The sequence below is a fragment of the Bombus bifarius genome, unplaced genomic scaffold, assembly GCF_011952205.1.
Source record: "Bombus bifarius isolate JDL3187 unplaced genomic scaffold, Bbif_JDL3187 scf7180000008176, whole genome shotgun sequence".
NCBI classification, from domain to species: Eukaryota; Metazoa; Arthropoda; class Insecta; order Hymenoptera; family Apidae; genus Bombus; species Bombus bifarius.
Genome location: NW_022884493.1, coordinates 816,022 through 842,971, shown reverse-complemented (window position 1 = coordinate 842,971; position 26,950 = coordinate 816,022). Strand labels below are relative to the sequence as shown.

Sequence of the window (26,950 nt, the reverse complement as noted above, 5' to 3'; positions counted from 1 at the left end):
CGTGGCGGTTGCCACGGCGAGGAGGAAGCGCTCGCGGAACATAAGCGGACACGCCATCGGGCGTCGTTTCCGCGGGAGGAGCGACGGGTCCAATTAACGGGCCCAGCGAATCCATAATTCACTGCTAATTAATTAGCGTGCACGTGGTGGATCGGTGGAAGATACAGAGAACGGAACGAGAGGAAACGTGGTAAAGGAGGGGTTGGTTAGGTACGAGGCAAGAGAAATTGAGTTTGCGCGCGCATGCGATCCTAGGGACGCGTTAAACGCGGCCACCATCCAGTTAATAAAATACAGTGAAATTTTAGTTACTTTTAAAATTTGTTTCACTTTGCTTCGATTTGAGTCGTTTGGAGCAGAAGCAGCAACGGAAATCAAATGCCGAATAAAATTTGATCGCGTCGCTTTTCATTCCTGAACGTCTTATTATTATTATTATTTTATCATCATCGTCGTCATCATCATCATGGTTATTATTGGACATTTACAATCTACTTTTCGTTAGTAGCGGCAGTAATGAGTAAATTGTTCCACGAATATATAAGCAGCTACTATCGAAATTCAAAGTATCGACAAGCCGGATGACGAGTTAATTCGTCTTTCCAGTTAACAGATTCGTTTTATCGCTTTTCACTTTCTCGAAGACGAAGCAATTTTATGCTGCTTTTTCTATTTATTTTCTACGTAGAATAATCTCCTGTCGATTCTCTACTTTTGTCTAGTTGGGAATTAGATAAATTCACGGCATACCTGACAAGCTTGCAGATTCGATTTTCTTAGAAACGTTAAATAGAATAAAATAAAATTTGGTAAAATTGTCGACTAAACGCGAAGAAGCTACGGCAAGCACGTAGCTAGGGAAAAATGGAAAAGGGCTGGCGGTGTGACTGCGCCTGTTTAATCCTTTCCTGGCCGCGTTTACTCATGCCCCACGACGAGACGAGCGAGCAGTAAACTCGCCAGCTAGGACAAAAGCGACTGCGAACCGCTTCTGTCCTCGTGGCACACCGCGCTGCCATTAACCCCTGGATTATTGTTCCGCGGTGGAAATGCCAGTAGTTGTGCGCTTGCTCGCTCGGCCACTGACGCGTTTCACGGGGTAGAATGTCACGGCGATAGTCAGCCGCGCGATTGCCGGAGAAAATGTTCCCGAGGTTTGTGCTCGTGGTCGAGGATTCGAAAGCCGTTTGGTAGAGAAGGGTGAACGCGTTGCCGAGCTAAATTCGATGGCGATGCGGCGGCAGATAAGTTTGACGATGGTTTTTCGCGTTAGGTTCGAGTAGTGGAAAGAAGAAACTCGGGAGAGGCAAAGTGCGAAAGTTACGGTTTACGGTTGTTTCGCTAGGTGCGTAAATTTGTTCGTCGAGTCTTCTTTTAGCTTTATAGCATGTAATCGATAGTTTGCCATCGCTGCAGACAAACGTTAACAACCTTTTTTTTACAATTCCCGATGATTCATTAAACGCTTCGATACGCGAAAGTTCTCAATTCTTTTCTCAAAATATCTTACTCGCGATTCACTTGTTATTTAACGGATGTTCGATCAGAGACACGTACCTTCGCTGCATCGTACAAATCGTCGAAACGACGATACCGAAAGCCGCTTCGCGAGAAACAAGAAAAATGCCGGTTCGTTCTTCTTTGTTGTAACGTGGTTGGACGCGGCTCTGGACGAAGGTTCTCCGGTGTCTCCGCCACGCTCTTTCACGCCCGCCGTCCATGCAGCGCGCATTTATCCCCGGGGTAGTGTTTCGCGAGGGAGAGACAAGAAAAGACGAAGAGAAAGGAAAGGAGACGCGCGGCGGTGTCGCGTGATCAGGATGCAGACGGCCATCGTAATCGCACACCGAAACACGCAACCGGTATTTCGGCAACGGCCTAACCGCGTGCCCGCTCTTCCTCTCTCCACCGCAACCCTTAACGAGCAAACGCGAAACGAGAAAACGGGCCAACGCGCGAGGTGTCAACTTTAAAGTGGATCCCAATACCCGACCACTTCCTTCGCGACGCAGCGGACTCTCGGGTTTCACCTTTCCTCGGCTACGAACCCGTTCGCTTGGACGGAGACCGCAAGAAGGGGAGGGTTTCTCGTTCAAAGTTGAAAAGAAATTCACCGCGCGTAGCTCGAAACCGTAAGCTCGTCTTCTCTCCGTCCCTTCCTCTCCGCGGTCCTTCGAGTCTTCCGCACTGTAACGTTAATACGTGTTTGTTTTCTCGCGACGTCGAATACGCGCGTCGGCCATGTGTCGTATCCTATTGCCGAGTCGAAGGTATCCGAATTTTGACAGGGGAAATAGGCGTCGGGAACGAGGTGCGGAAGGCTAGTCGCTTGGTGTCCGAGTTAAATTCGGATTGGAAAGTTATTTCCTGCCTGTCTTCGTCGAGTTACGCGGCGAACGATACGTTGGAGTATCACCGGGGTTCGAGTCTTCGTTTTCCGTGCTGTATTTCTCTTTGTCCTTCGTCGCGAGTGAAACGTTGCAGAGTCGAGGATTTAAGTCGGATGTTACTTTTTACGAAGAAAACGTTACGTTGTTCGTGCATGTCCTCGGAAATAAAAACAAATGTTACGAGTAAGATTACGTTTTAGAAAAGAAAAATCAATAAGTTGCGGTTTCCGAGAAAGAAATCGTAAAAATTTCAACGAGAAACATTGTAAAGATGTACGGATATCGATAAAAGTTTATTTATTACGAAGGAATTTTTATGATTTTAAGTTGTTTGTATAACGTGGTAGGATACGTGTATTGGAAAGATACCATCTCTGCATTTATCGTTGCTTCTCACTTGATGAACATACCGGCACATATGACCGATCCATTATTCATATGCGCCTAAGCTCAACGATTCGTTCTAAATGTCTTGCCAGCCGACTTAAGGTTAGGTTCCCATACGCTTCGGAACAAGCGATCAAGCGATAGCGATAAAGCTTCGTACACTTTGTTTTCTGCGTTGCGAGATTCGCGCGAAATCAACTTCATTTTACAACCTTTGATGGAAGAAAAATATCTTATCTTCGGTTTTAATCATCCAATTACCAGTACTTTCAGTGCGACTAATCAATTTGCTTCTTCTGTCAGCCTAGAAGCTGTTTCTAACGTCCACGTAACGATGCGAATGTCCATGCAAATTCATATTTTTCTGAACGCAATGAAATATTCTAACGATTACCACAAACGCGTAACGCTAAGATCTTCTGTCACTGTCTAAACGCAATCGTAATAAACTAAACTGTCGATCCCTCGTGACCAGACCGTGGGTTTTTACGCGTTTACGGGACGTTTCGAGGTGGAAAAATGTGTAGAGCGCAGGATGGCGTCTATATAAAATACCCAAAGTGATATTTCCTAGTATTAAAACGGGCGTAAAAAGGTGGATTGGCGTGAATATTCGCGATCTCTACTCGTAACATACGTATCAATTTCTACCCTCGAACGAAACAGAAACGCACGCGTCAGGAAAGCCGTCGACGTGGCTTAATTCCACGGTGGCAACTGCTCGGCGCGTCGAAGAGCTCGTATATTAGCGGGCTGACGTGGGCGACTATCGGGAATACCTGTGCACGGTTTTTACCTGTCGATCGTGGTCGCGTCTCGCGCGATTACGCGCGTGTCAGGCGTTCGAAAAAGGAAGCGGGGCGTCCGCCACCGTTGCCTGCTGTCTCGGACCGAAGATATATAGAGTTATTAGACTCGAGCATGGGTCGCGAGGCCGCATGGAAACGCGTATAAAGCGTGCTTTATAATCTCATAAAGGCAAAGCGTGGCTCGGTTGCTCGCGAGCGCGTATCGCCCCCGGGGCCTCTAATAAATAGTTCCGGTTATCGGTCCTTTCGCGACTTGCCCTCCCGTTTCTCTCCACCTCTCGCGCGTTTTTCTCGTCGCGTTTCTCTGTTTCTTCGCCACACCGTGGGTGTTTCTTCGTCGTGGTGGAGGATGGCTTTAATAAACTCGTCCGGAGAACGAGCACCGAGCGAAATCGAGTTTTGTTCTCGTATCCGTTTGGCTCTCGGGGTTTCTCTCCATCGGCCAATCTTAGAAACGCTCGCGAAACCGCCCATCTTTTTTCGCGATAACGCCGAGCAACGAGTATACAAACGCCGGGAGGGCTTCCCTGCCTCCACTCCGTGGGTAATATCGTCGGCATCCTGGTTCCGGTTGCGGCGAGTAATACGGAAAAATGGTGACCGAGCATCGTAAAAGTTCACCGTCGCTACGGAAAAGTTTGATAGCGTTCGTTCCGCGAGAAAATGGAAGCGGAATTGCACGACTCGCAGTGGAGAACGTTGGGATTATATTAATTTAACTCGGATACGAGATCGTAGACAAGGCGAGATATAGCGATCATCTGTGGACCCTGTAGTCGTGTTTTTCTCAGAGTACGCTGAGCTTGATGAAATGTCCGTAGGCAATGGTGTATAGAGTCCATGCCGTACGCAATAACGTCTTTGCTAGAAGATCACGGCAAAGAAACGCTCGCGACAAGTACATTTTTATCGACGCAGAACAATAAATCGATCGACTTACGCGGAATAAACTATAAGTTTGCGAAAAATTACATTTTCCTACTAGGATTCCAAGAACAGACCGTGCCGTATCTGTTAGTTGAAAAAACAAACAAGTATATTTAATCGTATTTCTATCTGGCTAAAAGCGAATATCTAATCTTTCCGAGAAGAGCGTATGCATGTTAATCGTAAAATCAAAATATTTGATATATAGCCTTCAACGGTTGTGTCATCCTATATCGAAATATCACCGTCGATGTACGATCTTCCTTATCGGTATTCTTCAAAAATTTACATCGATGTAATATCCACATCACCGCCGTGCACAGTTTTAATCAGCCAGAATTAGCATCCGCATCGAATACATAACGCTCGAATTTCTAGCTAGATACGTATCCGTAGATTCCGAGACAAGAAAAATTACTAACTCGCGATCCCTATTAGCAACGGCTGGCAGCGATCGGTAGGATGCAACGGAAAAAAAGATATTTTACAGGCTCGTAAGCCGCGCATAGAACACATTTTCGTTGGCTTTGAAGGGTACGTACCTTCAAATTTCCTGATGCGATCGGCCGATGCTCGCGTTTCGATTGCCATTTTAATCGCGATCCGCCTCGTCGATAAATGGACGATGCCGCGTAGAATTCACGGAACAGACAGCTCGACCGGAAACGCGTTGCCAGCCGGTTCATCGATCTGGCCGATGCACCACGTTCGATCGCGTATCGCGCCTCGATCGCTTCGATTTCGATTCGGTTCGCTTCTTTTTAGCGAAAATCGTACGCAACGCGCGCGAAAATTACGCAAACGGCGTATCGATGGAAACCGTGGCCCGTTAATCGTGGTTTTCCATTGGACGGAAGGGAAACTAACGGCCGGTCCATTGGTAAGAATCTGTGGCGCGATTCGTTACGATCCGATATTTAATTTGGGATTTGGGCTTCGTACATGCCGATCGCGCGTTGCGGATGAGTTTAATTCGAATTTACGGGACACTTTCCCGTCGCGCTGTGTCACGGCTGCCAGCGGCGTTAATTAATGCTGGGACATCCGGTTATTAACGCGGATCGTGATTTGTGTTTACACGAATCGCGTTAATGACCGCTTAAATAGCGGCCGTGTGTCGCGCGAATCGCGACGCGCTTTCACGGCACGTTTTATGGGGACAACCTAGCGAATTTATCCGTTCTGTTTGCGTAGCGTACATTTTGTAGATGAAGCTCAACTTCTCTTTTGAAGTTTCACGTGCAACAAGTTGGAAAAACACGAATTGCTTTTATTTCTATCTATTGAAGAAAAATTTGGTGGAACTGGAGTGCAGACTATATGCAATTGAAGCGTATCTTCGAATTTTTAAATAGAATATGGAATAGAATATTTCCTTCGTGAAAAAATAATCATAGAATTTGCACAGTGTAGAGTGGCACAAGAGAATTTGATATAATTTGGTAGACGATACTAATTCTCCATTTTTAAACGACCCTTATTTGTTAGAAATTGTTTATTTATCAGGTAACAAAAATCGCGAACAAGTATTCGTGTCTTTTAATCGTTTTAATCTTTTAATCGAAAACGAAAGCGATTTAATAAGTGCAACTTAATATAAAAGAAAATGTCAAATTAAATAAAACCCAGGCGAAACGTCGCACTTAATTTTCGTTGCACAACGCGGTACCTGAAGTAACCTACCGATAAATCACTATTCGCTGTAATCGCGTCATTCCGAAGAGTCGAAGGGAATCGGCGATGAGATCGACTTCCGTGGAGATTGGACGTCCTGGAAGAATCGACCGACGCGACGAAGAAACGCCGTGACGATTTTTCATCGAGTGCGCACACATATAAAATTCTGGTTTCTTTGGCGAGTTCTCTCTCGTAACGTTGTACATATTCAGTCGTTCGACGTATATCTTCGTCCCGTGCAAAATGTTTCGAGCGACAGCAGATATATTTTACCTGCCGTTTGTCCGCATCGACTCGTCAGTGCTTCTCATCCGATCGATCGCTACGAAACAAGCGGGCATAATTTTAATTAATTGCCGCCATTAATCGTGTGATTAGCCTCGCAAGAACTTTCTACATTTTCTTTCCTTTTTGGTTAAGGCCTGAAGTCATTTAACCGGTGAAGTATGTCGTTGGTCATCTCATTTTCGTAAGACGATGTTTTATATTTATCGTTAGAAGAATAAACATAAAACGAAACTGATATTTGATTAACCGCGGAATTAAACGAACGATACTTTCAAGTTTAGGAAAATACGAACAATTTATATTTTTAATATTCTGATTCTGTTTCGTTCGTCCTAGAAACAGACGTTATATAAATGTTACACCTTTAATCGTTGTTTAATCGACTAACGAATTTCTTTCTTTTGCCGCAAATGATATTTTGCATCGACGATTGTCAATCGGACGACGAAATGAATCGACGAGACGAAAAATTGAGAATTGGCGGATAATTCTGAAAAAATGCCAAATAGTCGTGTAAAGTGTAAAGATTAAAATTCATATATTGAAAATTAGGAACATGGGTAGAGGTCGCAGAATCGGGCATTGTTCGAATGAATTTTTATTCGTCGATCTGCCGATTAATCACACCGATCTGGACCAAGCTGCAGCTAAAGTACATACGTATCGATGTCGCGGAACGATGTACGCGAATTTATTGGAATATCATTTCGAGACATCTTTTCGAACGTTGTTGCTCGCACGCCTTTTACAACGTGAGACGACAATTTATTAATGTCGTTATTTTTAATATGGAAAGCGTGAAACCTAACCGCGAAACGTGATATCGAGGTGGAGGTGTAGAGTTTCAAAGTAGAGACCTGTCTGTTAACTTCCTTTGCTCTCCGCTATATTTTTAACGCTTCGTCATTTAAATCCGTACAAGATGACTTTCTGTACCTGTGGATGTTGCGAGTAATTTGAATCGATTTATAGAGATATATACCTACGCAAAGTTTGGTACATCTTCGTGATACCATCTCGTCATCCCCGGACTTCTCCTCCGGGTATTTCAGAAACTCTTAATCAACTCCAAGGTCTTATCCTAATTTATGTAAATTACGTACAATAAAACGCTAGCGCAAACCAACGTTTACTTGGAAGACTTGAGATGTAATTTTGAAGTTATAGCACCTTGATATCGTTTATAGCTCATATAGAGTGGTTCAAAAGAAAGAACTCGAGAAACATGTTTTCCAGGAAGTTGTTTAATCTTCTTTTAGATTATGCGAGTTGGAAACGGCACAACGACGCTGTATTTTAAAGAATCGCTTCAATTTGTGTATAGCTATGATAACATATTTTGAGTACGAAAAGGAATCGTAATCTTACGTGTTCTTTTCCGCTGTACGTTCACAACTGTGTAAACTTTCGTAAATTGATAGTGTTATTTCGTGTCTTTTAAGCAAAAAATGTCGTAATTAAGTTCTACCCTTTGCACAAGTTGGTAAGAATATTTTACGGTATACGCGGAAGAATGCGCGTCTCGATACCAACCATTCCGTGTTCGAAAAACGCGCCAACAATTTGCCCTCTCGCGGCGGCGGGAATACCCTTGAATTTCAAGAAGGGACATATCCCGCCCCAGGAAACAGCCTTCAAATTCTTATCGTAACTCGAATTTTTACGATCTTTTCTCCACTCTCTTGGCGCGAAAAAAATATCTCCGCTCGTATATTTTCGCGAGAGATTGTCAAGGTCTCCCCGCGTCTACTTGGAATCGAAACGACTCCGTAAGAAAACGAAATATCAAAGGACAAGAATCGGAGAACGAAAAAAGGAAAGAACTAAAAAGTAAAGCGAAGAATAAGAAAAAAGTAAAAAAGAGGAGAGAGAGGGAGAGATAGAGAGAGAGTCAAAATAGCAGGAGAGAAAGGGGAGACGCAAAAGAGAGACGAGCCGGGTAAGCGCGAAATAAAACGAGCGTCACTCTGTCGCCGGATACGCTTCCCCACGCTCGCAAATATTTTCCCTATCGAGAAAGGAGCAACCTCGCGACAGACCTCCCGTGGTAACAGGATAATTTATGCAAAAACGTCGACGTGTATAGAAAAAGGAAAGAGAGAGGGGGAAGGGGGACGAAGAAGAGTGGTCGCGGGGCGCGAATAGAATTTATTCGACAGAATTTATTCTTCTTTCGTGGCTTCCACGAAACCCGTAGGTCACTCGTGTTTCACGATTTCTCTCCTCTTCCCTCTTTCTCAAGACGTTCCTCGTCACTTTCGTTGCTGTTATAACTCGTGGCGGTTTCCTTTGGCGATTTTTATTCTCCGCTTGTCGATCCATCATGCAACGACGCGTCGCGCGACGGGACGCCGATTTGAAATTCCGCCTCGAGGTTTCCTCTTGACCAATCGGGACGAAGATCTCGCCGTCCAGAGAGAACGGATCGAACGTTGAGCGCATGTTTCGTCTATAATTAACACCGTTGCCCCCGATCGAGCTTCTCGGAAGGAATTAATTTCACCGTTTATGGGAGACCCTGTATTTCGCCTCTCGTTGTTTATTCGCGATGAATTATACGATTCTCGCGACGACGTACCCTTTTTGCTCCGTAAATCGAACTCGAGCCACGCGAAGTTCCGAGCAAACGGGATGTAGTCGAAGTTCATTTGTTGGAACGTTTCAGTTGGTGTTTGATCAAGCGAACTTTGGTTAATCGAGTGCACATTTACATATCTGCGCGCGTACTCCTATTACCTGTTTGAATTTCAATGGAGAAAATTAGCGAATTATGTAGGAACGTAGAAACTATTTGTTCGTCGAAATGAATTCTGTTGTATCGCGACAATTCGTTTATGCTTCTCGTTTAAACGATAGAAATATTAGTTCGTGTAAGCGAATTCCACGTTATACTTTTCAAATTTTAGATACTCCTGGTAGCGTTCTATGCAATTATTTGTCTGAAAGTTAATTTTTCCATTTACTTTTCATGAAATTTTCAACGAGCCTCGTTGGATGACATATCTCGAATCGATCGATCACCGAGTCTTGTTTTTACGGTTCACACAAATGGAATTCCACTGGTATCAAAATAGGACGAAGTCGGCGGATTCGCGAATGGTTCGCCAGAGGCTGGTCTAAACGAATGGCAGAGGATTTTTGTTTTCTGGAGCAGCTCGGACGGCGGAGTGGCGACTGTTCGTCGCGAGGGTGGATTTTTACCGGGGAAAAGTGGCTCGTTTTCCGGTTAGAGTCGCAACAGGTGTCTAGAGCTTTGCTCGTTTTGCCGAATATTGTTCGAAATAGAAAGAGTTTCGTCGGCGTTCCACCGTGCTGCCGTTCAGTTAGCTTGGCTGCTTATTAACCGAGTGAATTAACGTCGTTAGAATAGAAATCGTGCTCCGCGGTAGGAAAAAGTTTTACGAAGGATTTTTCTGCCTCCATTGTCTCTACTAGTTTGAAAAGTTCTAGCTTCGTGTATAGAACTTTTGCCTTGCGGAATTTTAACGTTAAGGTTTTGTCTCATTGACACATAGCGTACGTTTTTCAAGAACGTGTACTAATTTAACGTTAATTTCACGCATTGTTCGATATGGCTGCTTGTCGATCTTTCGAACGTGGTAAACAAGAATTTTGCAACACAGAATGAATTTTTATCGAGTAATTTTCTGTTTTACGAGTGCGGGATATCTACTACCGAATTTACAACGATACCAAGTGTAGGATTTATAATTTGTATCACGAGTATACGTTGTTGCACGTTGTAAAATGAAACCATTAAATCGATGCAAGAAGTTAAAGCAAAGAATAATCTAGGCAGATCGCAGAGAAATACGAATCACTCGATAAATTTGTCATCGTTTCGGTCGATCGAGTAAAATTTGATTCTTGCGTTTCCTTCGAAAGCATTCTTATCTTCCGTTAAACAGACGTCGTGGAAAGTGTCAGAGAATTTTGTCAGATTTCTCGAAAGCCTGTAACAGTAAAGAGATTAGAATCGAATTTAAGCCGGGCATTCTCAGAGATTGCGAAATCTCGAGAAATCTCCAGGCATCGTCTAACCCTGTAACGCAAGCTTCTTATAAATCTTCCAAAAAAAAACCTACCGACACGTAGAATTTCAATTAAACGAAAAAGCCAGAAACCGTCGTAAAGAACAGGAGAAATCTCGGCTCGATGAACGCTCCTCCAACAATTTCGTCACGAGCCTCCGGTCAAAGGTAACAGCCATACATCAAAGATACGCAATCCCAGAAACGCGTTTCTTTGTTCGCGAAACGAGAACCACGAGACTCGGGCAGACCCACACACAGGCCGAAAGAAGAAATCCTATGGCCCCGAAAGATGCATAAATCTCCGCGCGATCGCTTTGATTTATGGCGAGGTATGGATAAGGTGCTCGCGCTACGCGCTCGTTAGTTGGCAAAACTGACGGCGCGCGGTGTCAGGTTTTATATCAAATCGCGCGTCACACGCATTAATCATGAATTCAAGCCGGAGAGAACGGTTCGGGGAGGGCAGCAACTGGGACACACGAACAACGAAATCGCTCGCAGTCTCGTTCTCGCGGTCTGTGGTAGCGTCTCCCTTCTGTTCGTTCGTCTTATTGCGGGGCTAGACGCGAGCCAGCGAACGAGTAAACGCGAGCTGCGCCGCGGGACAGGCTGAATACGCGCGCTTGGAACGGGTTCGACGCGGAATGTTAATAATTGAAGCAGCCCGTGCATGGGAGCTGCTGCATGGAGAGAGAAGGCTATATATCGGCGCGTTAAATGTCTGCGCGGTGAAACAAACTTGTTAATCCTTTCGCGCGCGCCGCTGTCTGCCTCGAGCCCCCTTTCAAATCGTAATGGAGTTTCGACGCGTTATTATTCCGCCTGCTGTATTTAGCGGCCCGTAGAAAGCGGACTTTATCGCCCTTGTAAGTAGCGAATCGAGGAAATTGAAAAGCTCGGTATACGCGACTTCCACGTTGCATATCGCGAGCTTGACACAACCCTACGTTTTGTTCAACCGAACTACGGAATAGGCTTGTCTCTAGATGGAAGACTAGTTTATACGTTTAATTTATGCTTGTGCGATAATTGTTGCAAAGAACACAGATATAATATATTTCGGATATTTCGCCATCGAAAAAGGTAACGCGACCACGAACGATTAACCCTGCTATGCTTTTTCAATCAATCGCGAGTCAATTTATTTTCTATCGCAGTTTTGTTCTAGAAATTAGGAATTGAACTAAACTGAATTAAATTAGTTCGCCGTACCTTCAAATTCGCTTGGACAAAGGTTTTCCACCGTTTAGAATTCTTTTCTAGAGCCTGTGGATGGTTCGGCGTACCTTCGCTCTGATCGTCCTATTCTCGATTCTTCTCTCGAATAAAAGACTTATTCTTGTTTCCAAAGACCTTTGTTTTATTTTCTAAGTTAGCGCACAACAAAATGAAAAGTTTCTCGACGACCACGCGTTGTAGAGACCAAAGACCACGGAGGCGAGTGAACTCGAGCCTGGAGCCTTTTCACGCGATTTCCTGCCGCGTCCTCGTCGAGCGCAGGCTCGTTCGCCGTGAGTTATGATCACCTGGCGTCGACAAATTGGCCGCTTCTCGCGCGCCGATCAGAGAAACCCCTCCGCGAGGCGACCATCGAGAGAAAACGCGATGCCCCCGAGACGAATCGACCAGCTCCGTGTCCCGGGATGATTTCTCATTTAGCTTTGATGCCTCCTTGATTCGCTCGAGCGAACACGCGCGCTCCACGAAGGATCTCTTGATGGCGTTCGACGCGCGTCGCCTGTACCTTGTGTGCAATGGAATTTAGTTTCAATTACGGTTTGTTATCCCGAGTGACGGTATTTTGACAAGATGGAGGGAAGGACCCCCTTTTTGCTGCGTCATGCTTTCAACTGAAAGTGTTCGTTGTGCGACGAACGCAGTTGTTACGGCGTGGTTGACGTTCAGTTCAGATATCCGCTTTCGCGCCTTCGGTGTACCGAATTATTCAGGTTTAAAAAAGAGTATAGAGTTTTATTCGTCGTTTCTAAATGTTTTCCAGGTTTTTCGAATCTCAACCATGTCTCGTTAATTCACTCAGTGAATTAATGATAAATCAACGCAATGATGAGATAATTCTCTTTGCGACTCGAATCGCATTTTATGCGGTAAGAAAAATATCTTTTGCTCTTTCTAGATATTTGACGAGATGTAAGAAATCGGAAAAGGAGGGAATTTAAAAATTGTCGAAGGAAGAGAGTAAGCAAGTAAGCAGTAGAAGAACGAACGTTTGTTGTGCATTCTGAAATAACATTATTCGCATTATTCCGGAATAATGTAAGACGTAGCCTGTCTATTTATATTTATTGCAACCTGTCAGATTGTCACGTAGAAAACGCACGAGGGTTAAAAGCGGACACGTATTTATCGATGTTTGTAAAGTTCTCTCACGGCGACTATAATGGCATACTTTTCGTTGCAATTGAAGTTGCAATCTCTGATTTTTTTATCACGATGAATCGAATTACGAAATGCACGATATCTCTTTAATCTCTTTAATCAACGCAACACAGGTATAATAGGCTGTCTCCGATGGAAGAAGATAATGTCATTCGGAAATTCCGATATTATTCAATTTCTGTATTCCAGTCCTAATATAGATGGAAATCCAGTAGAAATTAGACATTGATGAAGTACCGATGATAATGATAATTACCCGATCCCCACTGTTGCACGCGAATCTAAAACTATTCATCAATCAACTCATTATTCCTGGAATAATAGCTGGTATCCGAACGTTTACCGTAATTACCATACAAAATTATTGCTGTGGTTCTCATTGTTTCGCTGGGAATAACAGCGAGTATGCGTATAACAGTGGCAAAACTTAACGGAGTATAACGTTTCTCATAATCGTGAAGCGAATTTTCAATACCATTGTCGTAGACGAGTATTTCTAATTGGTAATAGAAAGGTTGATCTTAAATTTGATGTGTTTTTTATTGGTTTTTAAATCTTAATTTCGTACGTGAGCAAGGACGCCCGCATTTATCAGGCCGTTATGAGCGTGTGACTCACGGGGAAAGGATCTGTTGACAGGCTGGACAGCTTAATTGGTTAAAGCAGTCAGGCACGGGTGAAAGAAAAATTCGAGTTCGAATCCCTGCTCAGAAATCCAATTGGTCGGGCCCTCTTCTTTTTACGTAACGTTCTGCCGACGTTTGTTTTCGTACGTGATCTATCAACAGCTTTAAAAAATCGCTCGTGGTTTGGAATTTATACCGACGCTTTTATCTTTTTTGTATTCATAACGTAATGAAGGCACTTGAACCATTTACATTGAAATGCAACTGTCAATCAAATATACTTAATATCTCGATGCTTCAATATGTGGTTCAATATGATGCTTCGATATATATTCAAATAAGAAGCCAGTAAATAAATCGAAACGAAGTATGAATAATACATGTATATATATCTACTAAACATTTGTTGCTGTTAAAATATCACTTCTGCTGGATTTGCATTATCAGAAATGTCTTTACTTTAGGCGATAATATTTGTTCCAAACGCTGTTCGTTAGTCTGTTTATTGAAATACGCAAAAACTGAAATTCATCGATTGCGTCGACAGAGTTGCTCGAATAAATCGAATTTTGACCATGATTTACTTGAAACCAATAATTCCTTTGCTTAATAATTACTGTCACAGTCATAAGCGTCTGAATTGTAGAAGCTTATCGTTTGATGAAGCAAGTCCGCAAAAAATTAGAATAAAACGAGCATTCGCCAAACGGACCACAACCCCTTAAATAAAGAACGCCCCTCCGCAATCACAAGACGTCGGAAGAAAAATTTCCTGGCGAGTATTCTCGTTTCGCCCACATCTTCAGAAAGAAACGGAAGGACGTGACGGAGGATTTGCATGCGAGAGGAGTAAATCATAAGCCAAACAACGCCGGCAGCGGGGCCGAGCCGTATTCCTGGCAAGGGCGAGGCCTTTAAAACTGATTCATTACCCGACACGATCCACCATCCTCTCCCCTTCTGGAACGTCCAAAGTATCCCGCGAAAATGTACCTTAATGGGAAATTATAGCGCGAATGGGCGAGGGAAAGCATCATCTTCATCACGAACACGCCGTATTCCACGAGACAAGATGGTGAATGGCGGTGTACGATGGTCACGTAGAGGGAAGGAGCGCGAAGGTGAGCTCGGAATAATAAGCGATAGCTTGTTCCCGCGGCGATGAAGCACGGAGTATCGCGTTTTCGAGCGCGATAATTTCCCGGTCGTGGGCCAGGCCTCTCTGACGCGTCAATAAGCGCCGCACGTTGTTCTTCGACGATTAACGATCGATCGGTCGAATCGCGCGTGACCGTGTTCCGCTATAAGGTGCTCGCGCGAGCGAACGAGTGGGATTCGTTTGGCTGGATGAATTACGACGACTAGGCCACGTGGATTAATAATCGAAAAGGCGTGCGCGTTCTCTTCCTGTCCGCTGTTTTACGTTAGAGACTCTGAAAGATGTATTGGAGGCAGGTTCGTTGATTTTAATTGCTTTGTGAGACGCGGTGAGTGGGAGGGCTGAATGATACGAGAGCGATTAATCGATCCGCTTGTCACTCTTTGAAAATGCTCGATGATCCTTTCGATTCGATGTCGGTCCAGACTGGAAGAAGGTTGCAGGTGTCGCGGTAATTTATTATTCCTGTCGTTTTCTCTTAATATTCTAGATATTTCAAGCTCGAGAATTGGGAAAAAGGATACTCGAAGGAAATTTGAATATTTGGATGACAAGGTTAGTCGATGAATTTTCACCGAGAATACATTGGTATAACTGATCTCGAGAGTTAAAGTCATATCGAACTAATCGTCATCGTTCTTTTAAACTTACGTAGTAAAAAATGGTCACGTGGACACCAAAGAATGGACACCAAAGGTCCAAAGGTGCACGTTCACATGCTCCCCCTTAAATTCAAGGGGTGTCTTTAGCGGGCGTGGGTTCCACTCGCATGAGTCACGTGCTTTCAAATATCAGAGAGGCACGACATAGGGTGGCTGAAACGAAAAAAAGGTGCTGTCGAACGCGAAGACATCGCAAGAGACCGATCGAAGTCGTCCATTCAGACGTTACGAACCTGCATACTGAATGCCATGAATATCGAATTAACATGCCAGCCAGTTGACCTTTCTCGTGTTTGAGCACAGAGCTTCTGCGAGATAGAGACGCCTTTTATACGCTCCTTCTTTGTTAAAACCAACGCTGGATGCACGAGTTTCGCGAGTATTCTACTCCGAGACGACGACGATCGACGAGGTTGACTACTTGCATATTTGCAACTTTTACAGACTGGAGCTTTTTAAGGATCCTCGATCCTCCCGGTTCGTCCCGGTCTCTCGAGGCAGCATTTCGTTTGAATACCATTGTTCATGACGAATGAACGGCTTAGTACCGCAAAACGTCGAATACAGGCTCTCTGGATGGCTTAGACCTGGCTCTGAACCGGAAGCCGGGCAAGGGAGGAAAATACACATCCGTCTCGACTAGACAGCCACACGATTTGACTCACCGTAACGCTTTCTTAGGCTAATTTCACACGAACGTACTCGTACGTGCGCGTCCAACGACAGAAGAATGTTAGGACGGTAGAAACACGAGCCTCTCGAAAGTTAAACCGATCGACTCGATTTTTTATTCGGTTTCTTAATTTCATTAGAAAAGTACGACGCTATATTGATATTAGATCCTTAATATTAATTTCTACTTGCATCGTTGAATCGATTCTTGTAAGCGGTAGTACTGTATATCTCTGTGTGAAGTCAGCTTAACTCCGTTCTCTCTCAATCCTTCCATCTGCCGATGCAGCGAGTCTACGTCGCTCAGGATCGTTTCCCTTATCCTTTCCTTGCACGCGTCAATCTCCGTTCCGGCACGAGCCACACACGTAGCCTCGTAGGAGACGAGGAGAGAGGGGCAGAAGTTAGTCGTTCTCGCGAAGATGCAACACAGTGGCGGGTTTTAGATCGTATAAATAGCTCGGGGAACGCGTGCGTCTCGGGGTGCTAGCAGTTAACAAACGGTAAAACTAACACCGCCTCCTACAATAACATTTCGCTCCGGTCACGTGTTTTCCGCGGCCCGACTATTATAAGATCCACCGACTGTCGTCGTCCCGTGGCTGATGCTCCCTCCATTGCACGTTAACCTTTCTGCTCTCGTCGTATTCGCTCGTCACGTCGTGCCTGCTCCGCTTCCACGCGTTCCTTTGCCCTATTCCACCTTCCAATTCCACCTTCTTCTTCGTCGTGTTTCTTTTTCTGTTTTCTCGGCGAGAGATATCCAGAGAGACGCGCATGGCGTGCCAATCGAGAGTTCCGTTCCTTTCTCACATAGCGTATAGAAGCTTGTGCGAGTGTGTATACCCTTTGCCTTGGAATCTCTAGCGAAGGATCTAGCCTCGTCGGACGTTGATTTATGCGGCAGCCACCTGAACCCCGCGCCCTTCGTGTTCGTTAGGGTCGCAGACGGTCGCGTCTTTCGGCGGCCTCTTAACGAACGAATCGAGATTCGGCGGGTGGTTATGCAAATACGAGCACCGGCCGGTTGATCGCCTTCAACCGTTCGCGTTATATAATCTTATGCTAGCTACAACTCTGGCCGATGTCTTTTTTTCCATTGGCGAGAACCATTTCGTTCCCGGGTTTAATTAGGACCACCGTAAGGGCCTCTGAGATTGAACACGTTTTTGTTGCATCCTGTTCGAACGAAAACGTATGGAGGATGGAATACATTTAGGGGATGGCTGATTACGGAGCGAGACGGATGATGAGCGGCGAAGATAGTGGTTTGTGGGGTTTTTGATTTTATTTAATTAAAGATCAATTAAAACTTATTTATTTCGAATAATAACGATTATTTAAATCTTGTCTTTGTTTCTTCCCAAGTCTTTCGCGCACGCCGGAAAATTGATCGTCATTATGCTAGTCTGATCGTTCTAATTTGAATAAATTGAATAAATTTCTGTGTTATTCGCGTGCCTATTCTCTGTTAAAATCCACCGGCTAAATAACTTTATATTATTTTAAAGTACACCGGATAGTTTATCAGTACGCTCCAGTTCCGACCATGAATTGGGCAACAAAAGCAGTATTCCACGAAACACGATTGCAGCGAAATTGGAAGATACCAGAGCGTTAACGTCCATCCATTAACCTAATTGATACGCATACATTGTATGCGCCGGCTGAAACGCTTTGTGTTTGGCCAGAACCAGTGACACACGCATTAACGAGAAACGTGCTAAAACGCGAGGCAACATGAAAAATTGCACGAATTATCCCGGAATGGTCTCGTGTTTCTTTCATGGCGTATGTTGATGACCAAGCAGTCAAAAAATAAATTTCACGTAAATGAATTCCGAATAGGTTGATACGACTTGAACTACACGATATTCATAAACGTTTAAAAAACACTATAATATTTTGTGTTTCAGGCCGGAGTGATGCGATCCACGCAGGAGTAAAGCAAGCGACGTTGGAAAATGGGACTCGTTCGACGGACGAAGCTGCTTCCAAGCCGAACGATGGCGTCCCTGTTACCATTGCTGCTGCTGGCAGTATTACCGAACGTGCGATTAGAATCAGCGATCAGTCCAGTGAGCAACGTGGGCTCGGTATCGAGCGGTTCTTCGTCCTCCTCTTCTTCTGCCTCGTCGTCGTCGATGGTGGGCGTCGTGCCTGGCAGTGGCTCGGCTTCTGGTAGCATGGTTGGTTCTGGTAACAGCGTGGTTGGAGGTGGAAGCAGCGGCGTTGGACACTCGTCTTTAGGCGGTGGAGCTGTTAACGGAAACGGTCGATGCGAGGAGATCACGATCCCAATGTGTCGTGGAATCGGTTACAATCTAACGGCCATGCCGAACGAATTGAATCACGACAACCAAGAGGAGGCTGGCTTAGAGGTGCACCAATTCTGGCCATTGGTCGAAATCAAATGTTCGCCAGATTTGAAATTCTTCCTCTGTTCGATGTATACCCCGATATGCTTGCCCGAGTACACTAAACCTCTTCCAGCTTGTAGAAGCGTTTGTGAAAGAGCACGGGCAGGTTGCGCACCGTTGATGCAACAGTATGGATTCTCCTGGCCAGAGAGAATGGCCTGTGAAAGATTGCCAGCCCATGGTGACCCGGAGAACTTGTGCATGGAACAGGACAATCGTACTAGCAGCACCGGGTATGGATCCGGAAACGGAGGAGCCGCGAGTAGCGCCCCTTTACCAGCAGCAGCGCCACCACGCCCAACCAGGCCGTCGAAGACGACCCAGCCACCGCGGTGCAAGCCAGGCAAAAACCAAAAAAACTGCCAGCATCCCCCGGGGGAAAGGGCGAGGGACTGCGTGTGCCGGTGCAGGGCACCCCTCGTACCCCTGGGGGCGGGGGGCACGGTCATTCCGGGACCGATAAGCGGCAGCAGCACCGGCAACATCGGCAACGGGGCTGGACTGGCAGGCATGGCCGTAAGTGGGGTCATACCGGCGCCACCGATAAGCATCATTCAGGACATTGCCGGAGTACCGAACTGCGCTCTCCCGTGCCACGGGGCGTTTCTCACCCCCGAAGAGCGAGGGTTCGCGGCCGTGTGGCTGGCTCTGTGGAGCGGCCTGTGCGCCGCAAGCACGCTCGTGACCGTCACCACGTTTCTGATCGACACCCAGCGCTTCAAGTATCCTGAGAGACCGATAGTGTTCCTGTCAGCCTGCTACTTCCTCGTATCGATAGGTTATCTAACGAGAAGCGTGTTCGGCCACGAGGAGATAGCCTGCGACGGGCCAGCGTTGAAGTCGAGGGCACAGGGTCCGGAAGCTTGCGTAGCCGTCTTCCTGATGATCTACTTCTTCGGCATGGCGTCCTCGGTCTGGTGGGTGATCCTCGCGCTCACGTGGTTCCTCGCGGCAGGACTGAAATGGGGCAACGAAGCTATAGCCTCGTACTCCCAGTACTTCCATCTAGCAGCTTGGCTGGTACCCGCGATTCAAACTTTCTCGGCGTATCTAGCGGGGGGAGTAGCAGGGGATCCAGTAGCAGGAGTCTGCACGGTAGCTCCGGATGGAATAAAACCCTTCATTCTGGTACCGTTATTCTTGTATCTTCTACTGGGGACCAGCTTCCTTCTGGCGGGTTTCGTGAGCCTGTTCAGAATTCGATCGGTGATAAAGCGACAACCAGGAGCGAAAGCGGACAAACTGGAGAAACTGATGATACGAATCGGCGTGTTCAGCGTTCTATACACGCTACCAGCCGGAGTAGTGTTGGCCTGTCACATGTACGAAACGTCGTTAAGAAACGAGTGGCTCGATTCGTTGGCTTGCCCGTGTCGGCCAAGGGCAAGACCTCTCTACTCCGTCCTGATGCTCAAGTACTTTATGGCGCTCGCGGTAGGCATCACGTCAGGCGTGTGGATCTGGAGCGGCAAAACCGTCGACTCGTGGAAACGTCTGTGGAGGCGTTTGTTCAGCGGCGGAAGCGGCGGAGGCGGTCACGGAGGCGGTGGCGCCGGTATGGTAGCAGGCGTGACTGGCGTCAGCGGAGGAATCGGCAGCACCAGCATCAAGGGCGTCGTAGGACGTGTCGGAGTGCCGTATCCACCGGCACCTGGCCCTGGAAGCGCTCTACTTCCACCTGGCAGCGTGGCAAGCGCGTCCCAACACCATCTCCATCATCACGTCCTCAAACAACCTCCTCTGTCGCACGTATGACGTCACCAGTCGGCGGGGGGCGACATGAACACCGCGGGCTGCGACCAGCAGCAACAACAGCAGCAATCGGTGCAACAGGAGAGGCCTTCCGCCCTTAGTAACTACGGGCCCATTTAGCCCTTCGCCTCGGCCTCGCGCAGGCATACGCCGCACACGGCGCCACACACGGCGCCACACACGCCACACTCGGCGGCTACTATATATTCGAGGAGGTCGTTGGCGTCAACCACGGGCCCCCTCACGCCGGCACACGGGCTCGCACCCTCGTATACTCAGGCCACCGAAGTATGAATCGATTTCCGATAGCAAGTTGGTCGTCGTCGTTTCAACGCTGAGACGAGGCTCGGAAGAAAGGGAAAAAAGAGGGTCGAAGGTGTGCGCGTTTCTCGGTACCGCCGGCGTGTGGCTTTTTGCGACGCGCGTCGAACAGCGTCGACGACTCGCGACGGTGCTTCTCGATTACCGAATATACGTATTAGCCCGTACGTGTCTTTCCCGCGGGTCTCGAGTCGCCTTCATTTTTTCTACCCCTTTCTACTTCTTTCTATGTCACTTTCAATCCCGTGTTACATGTGTAGGTTAACGATTAACTCTGTAACCATTTTGGAGAATTTAGCGGTGAAATTCTGATAATTAGCGAAGAAACAGGTATCGCGAACGCTATTCGAATCGAAGCGCGGCAACGATGGTACGGATCCTTGAAGCGACCGTTCCAGAGGGCGACACTTAAAAAATGGCGCTCGAGACCGGCCGGTGTAGTGAGATTGTAATGACAGTGCGTGGATCGGATGTAGAGTAACGTATAAGTGTGATATGGCGCGAATGGGATAGTATGACAGAGAATTGTCTCTTATTCGTATCTATCTGTAATCTTTCTTACTTATATACCGTAGCGGAACTCGTACAGTCCGCATGTCCGTCTAACGTGTATCGTCTCGTCTATTTATCTAACCTAGCCATAACAGAAGTATAGGTGTACAACACAAACTTTCTATAGATGTCGTTACTTAAGGGTTACGGCGGTGGTCCGGCATTCCAAAGCGCGTGTTTTTATAATTTCATACGATTTTAGTCGCTAGTCGAAAGAATCGAAGCGAACGTATAAGACAGGGAAGGATCGATTTGATCATCCTCGACCAATGAAAGTACTCGTAGCCACGAATACAGGCTCACCGTCGTCGATCGTATGAAGTACGACGAGCAAGTGTATAGCGGAGACGTGTAAAGAGAGGAGAAGAATGCGAAGAACGAAGGTAACTGTAAATATTATTCTTAGGTGTTAGATAAAACGCTGTAAATATATAAAAGAGAAATGGAAAGGAAACGATCATCAAAAAAACGATTTATCGGTCGACACGAGATATACGAATGTACAGGCGCGAGCATGCGCAGTCGCGATGATTACGCGTTCCTTTTTACGCATCTGTGTAACCGTGTAGTCCGTGGAGCTATGAAATCCATTTCCAATCTTTCGAAGGTGAATCGATCGTTGACACGGCGTAAGAGAGGAAAGAAAAAGAACTCGTGTCAAATTATTGGTGCAATGAGTAATTGATATCAAATAACAGTGGGTATATCATAAAAAGAAGCTTCGAAAGAGCCGCTAGTCTTGCCGCGGGCGAAGGAACGCGTCAATCGCATCGTGAATGCGTCGGGGAAGAAAATAAAAACGTGTGCTTACGGTATGTACACATACGTTAAAACATAATTTCGGGTGTCAAACGTGTCTTTTTTTCCGCCGAACGAAGCCCCCCTTAACCTTTACCGTTTTATATATATATATATATATATATATATATATATGTATGTATGTATATGATATATATACATACACACGCATCTTGAGCGTAGATTGCAAGGGAAAAGATGGCAGAGGTAACACGATTCCGAATGACACTTGTTTTTTATACCTCGCATGGCTTTCTGTCTCTGATAGTTAGAGATTTAGGGAGTTGTGCACATACGCACATATATCAATACCACTGATACTACACACACATACACTACACTATCGTACATACTCGCACGTAGAAACGAGGACAAGAACAACTTCTGTATATCCCGAGACTAAATCGTAGGTAAAATGGAAAAAAATGACAATTCATATACACGTTTACGTGTCTTCTGTGTCCGCAATAGACAAGTAGCTGTTGACAGAGTGCGAAATCGGATAAACGAATAAATGGTTAAGTACGTAAATATATATATATTATAGATACATTATAAATATATATATATATGTATGTATACATATAAATATATATATATATATATATATATATATATATACACATATACATATATGATCGTAAAAGTATGTGCGGGACCTTGACACGAGGACGCGCGTGCTTCTGCGACGCGATGTCGACATCTCACAATTTTTCTAATCGCTGAAGGAGAAAAGGGGAGGACTAGAAGGAAAAGTACGATTCTCGAAAGTGTATTTTTTATCGTTGCTCCTTTCGCAAGACATTTCGGAAGCCGAATCGCGTGCAATCGTGAGATTAGAAATTCCTTTAACGTCACCGAACACAAAGAGAAGGAGAAAACACCGAGAGAGAGAGAGAGAAAAACCTTGGCTATGTAGTTTTTCCATTGTCACTGGCCGCTGCTGGTGTTTCTGGTCTGTGAAAATTTCGCGATCGACCCGCGAGATGTCTTGCGAGTGGAGCAGGTGGGAATGCACGCGGGAAGGAAACGGGGGAAAGGTATAAGAAACGACGGGCGAAAGGGAAAGAAATAAACGGACTGAAAAACGATAACTGCCTCAAGCAACTTAAAAAGTAAAAGAACAAAAAAGATAACACGACCCGTATCGCATCCCGGACGGGGACCCCTGCCAAACGAAAACGTACACGTGTAATGTTGTAAAGTAGTGAGAGTAAAGAACCTTTAGTGTCACATATCACGCCAAGCTGTTACGAGCGAAAACGGACAATGTCGCGTTCGTGGACGACCAGTGACGGGGGGAAAGAGTGAGAAAGAGCATGACGAGACGAGATGGAACGATGGTAGTGGCGATGGCGGAGAGGAAAAAAGGCGGGTGAACGAGACAGGGGGAAAAGAAAGAGTGCGCTGCTATCGCGATGGCAGAACGATTGATGCGACGAAAAGAACGAACGCGACGTTAGAAAAAAACGAGAGGGAGGAGTTTATAACGAGTATTTGTAAGCCACTTTTTGTCACGATGATTGTCAATAAAATGGAAAATACTGTGTGTAACGAATGTGTCCCGGAATTTCATCCATCGAGTTGGTTCATTAGGTATGATCTTTCTTTATTTTCTCGTTCTTCTCTTTTCCTTCGTTTTTTCTTTTCTTTGTATGTGTATAAAAATATCTGTGACAGGGGAAGTATATGTATATATGTAATTTCAAAATAATCATGTCTCCCTCTATTTTTCTTTAGTACGTTTTCCTCGTTCAGCTTTTATGTTCTTTTTCCTGAAAATACTGTGGATCCTCTGTTTGATCCGATTTTACGCTCGACCGCCATCTTTATACAAGTTTTTACGTTGCCATAGTACATAGTTAACGAGTAACCGACGACCGATGACCATATCGTTATACATATACATATATCGAAATCAAAATTGTATACGATTTTTAATATACTTTATTATTATTTAAGTTCTTTGCGTTCATTGCTTGTACAACCTGAGAGTCTTCCTCGATCCTCTCGATCGTTATCGTTACTCCTACTCTTTTAGTGATTTTCTTGATAAATAAGGATTTATACTTGCGACGCGAAAGGCAGGTAAGTTGATCGATCGATCGATTCATATTTGCCACAGAATTCGTATCGTTTCGTGAAATAATAGACACGTAATCTATAAATATACTAAAACAGAGAACCCGAAGTATAGGAAATAGGATTGAGTCCACTTGGTGGCGAACAGACAACGAAAATAATTCTCTCATCTTTGGACATCTCAAGATGGATACTAATTCAAAGCAAACAAGCTCTGTTTCTTCAGCATACTGTTTTTTAAAAGTAAAATTTTAGAAGATACTTATATTTCGATCCAAAGGATACTCGAGTCATAATTATTTGACGTAAAATCTCGTTGAGTAAATATTTCGTCCTTTAAATCATGCTTGAATATAAACAGGGGTTCCGGAGACGCGCACTTCAGTTTGTATAAAACAAAAAAGGCCCCTCCTGTTTAAGAGGTTCGAACAAGTGGCTACATTCTTCTGTCTGGCAGTGGAACAAAGTAACCCGACCAGAGGATGACGCCATAGAAAGAATTCAAACGCAAATGATAGTTTTACGTACTTATTTGTATTTGCGACGTCGATGTTTATTCAAGTTGCTTGAATTTTTCATTTGACTCTAGGATATTGCATTTCTACATATTCAAGTACTTATTCTATTTTATACGATATAAGAGTCTTTGTATTCGAATGAAAATGAGGGAAATGGAGTTTCTCATTGATATTGATGAGGATGCTACTGAGAATCGTGAGTTTTACTTGCTACAAGTTAGACTTGTTTACGTGTTTATTATTAGACGTCTTCGAGCGTTGATTTAACATGTTACTATTATAAGTATCGTTATAGGCTTTTGAGTGACTATACCTTAACGTGTTCGGAATTATGTACGATAATTACTAACGATCATCCATATATTGAATCTGCTACATTTATTTCAACATTCAAGTAGATAACAATGATAAAATAGCCTGGCGAATTTTATTCCAACGAAACGAAATCGCAAGTTCAATTCATAAATAGTTAAAAATTGTACGCGTACAATACCTTTCGAAGCGCGAATTGATCGAATCGGAAACTTGTATTCTCATAGGAACTTCCATGGAACTCGCATGGATAAGCCGCGAATCTTTGGAAACCTACGAGGATATGTCTGGAGACAAAAGTTCCGGCGGAGACGCCACGTTGTTTATAACACCCTCGAATCCCAGTCGGGCTGCTGGAAATTAATGTAAACGCAGACGGCGATCCGCTTCGTCCGTCCTCGAGAGACAGAGTACGTCCGACTATTTACACGTCGTTACGAATCGGCTCAGTGAAAATCACCGTTTAACCTGGAACCTAAGCAAAGCCACCCTTATTCCATGAGTCATTGCCAGCGTCAGTCAGCACCGGGTGCAAACACAACCCCCGGCGTCGTCGAATTTATGGTGGTACTGTCGAGTATCGCCTCCATAAACAAACCGTATTAACCAAGCTCTCGGACGTTTACCGCCCTCGTTGCCTGCTACGGAAGATAAGGATCTCCGTTAGTCATTCACTCGTTAAGTTAACTGACCACGCGTTGCGTTGATTTCCCTAATTGCAGCTCACGATGCGCCTTCCACGGCGAGGATTGTCGCACGACCGTCGCCATCTTGTCGGTAATTCGCGTGTCGTCCGAACGTTCAACCGCCGCGCTATCCTTTGCCTAATTAGCCGAGCGTCGCGTTTGTCGCGTCCAGTTGCAGATCAGGGTAATTTAGTTAAGCTGTTTGCTGGCTGTTGATGGCCTTCGCGCAATTTATGTGCGGCATCTTGGGCCGAGCTGTTCACTTGCTTGGAATATTCGAGTAATTGGTGCTTGTTTTTAGGTAATTGATATTACTCCGCGTTGATACTTTGGGATCCTTTAATCTTCAAGTTCATTCTTCCCACCGATATCGTAGTAATACGTAACGCGAAAGTTTCAATATTCGATGCTATAAAGGAATTATAAGAGGGAACAGAATCTTACGATTATATGCTTATAGAGCTATTTAGAATTAACGATCGCATTCACAAGCCAACAATGATTCTTTGATGAGAAAATGAACACGAGACTTGTATACTTGCTAGCTTGATTTATCTGAATTTATCTTCTAATATAAATGTTTAGGCTTTCAGAATCTAAAAAGAATTTCTATGTTCTAGAATGGATCGTAAATGTCCCGACCCTATATGTAGCGCGTAATTCTCGTTATCTTTTTCCATAAATAAATAAATATCTCAGAACCATCGAGATTAATTTCTTGACGTACGCGATACGAAGTCAAAGCACGTCGAAATCACAACATACATCTTCTCAGAAAAAGATCTTCGTCGTAAATTTCCGAAATTTATCCATCGTCTGACAATAACTCTTAATTTGAAAGTTCCGTGTAGTCACGTGCATGAAACAGTTATTCTTAAAGTTCCGAAGGAACGTACGAGAGACATGCCCTTGTAGCTTTGACGATCTAACGAAATCGACATAACGTCGACGAAAACTACCACCGACGAAAATAGACGTTCGTGCTCCATTATTTACCGGAGGAACGAGGCCTGAGAACGATTTACGAGCAGATTTGCCGAAAGGTTTCTCTGATCGGTAGCGAACGCTTGTCTCAGTGATCGACGACGACTAATTGCGCCTAAGAAAACTAATTTACGGTGGTAGAAATGGTATTCGACGAGGCTCTTTCTGTTTGTCGAGAACGAACGTTTTCCATGCGGCTTGGAAGGGACCTCGAACTTTACGTTCCAAACTGTCTAACATTAGATCGTATCGAGGCATGCAAGCGTTTCCCGTTTCCCGTTTTCCCGTTTTCCCCCGAATACATGCGCTCATTGACGCAAATAGGCTCCAAATCTAGATTAGCATGATAACTCCATCTTCTCTAAGTTTGCGCCGATATGACGATTCCACGTGGTTAGATCGCTACGATTGAAATGATAGAAATTTTATTCGTGTCTTAGATTTAATTCTTGTGATTTAAAATCGTGACCCTCCTTAGACGAACTAGATTTGAGAAA

General features: G+C 44.9%; 1 protein-coding gene across 3 annotated transcripts in view; it reads left to right on the top strand.

Annotated features, from left to right (window-relative positions):
• The window catches only part of LOC117209349 (frizzled-2-like), a 128,787-nt gene extending 105,362 nt beyond the window's left edge, over positions 1-23,425 (top strand). For all 3 annotated transcript variants that reach the window (XM_033451302.1, XM_033451300.1, XM_033451301.1), the window contains exon 2: positions 17,945-23,425. In XM_033451302.1, coding sequence (XP_033307193.1) covers positions 17,993-20,203 — 2,211 coding nt within the window. In that variant the 5' untranslated portion in view covers positions 17,945-17,992 and the 3' untranslated portion in view covers positions 20,204-23,425. The remainder of the gene's footprint in view (positions 1-17,944) is intronic.
• The last annotated feature ends 3,525 nt before the right edge of the window (positions 23,426-26,950 follow it).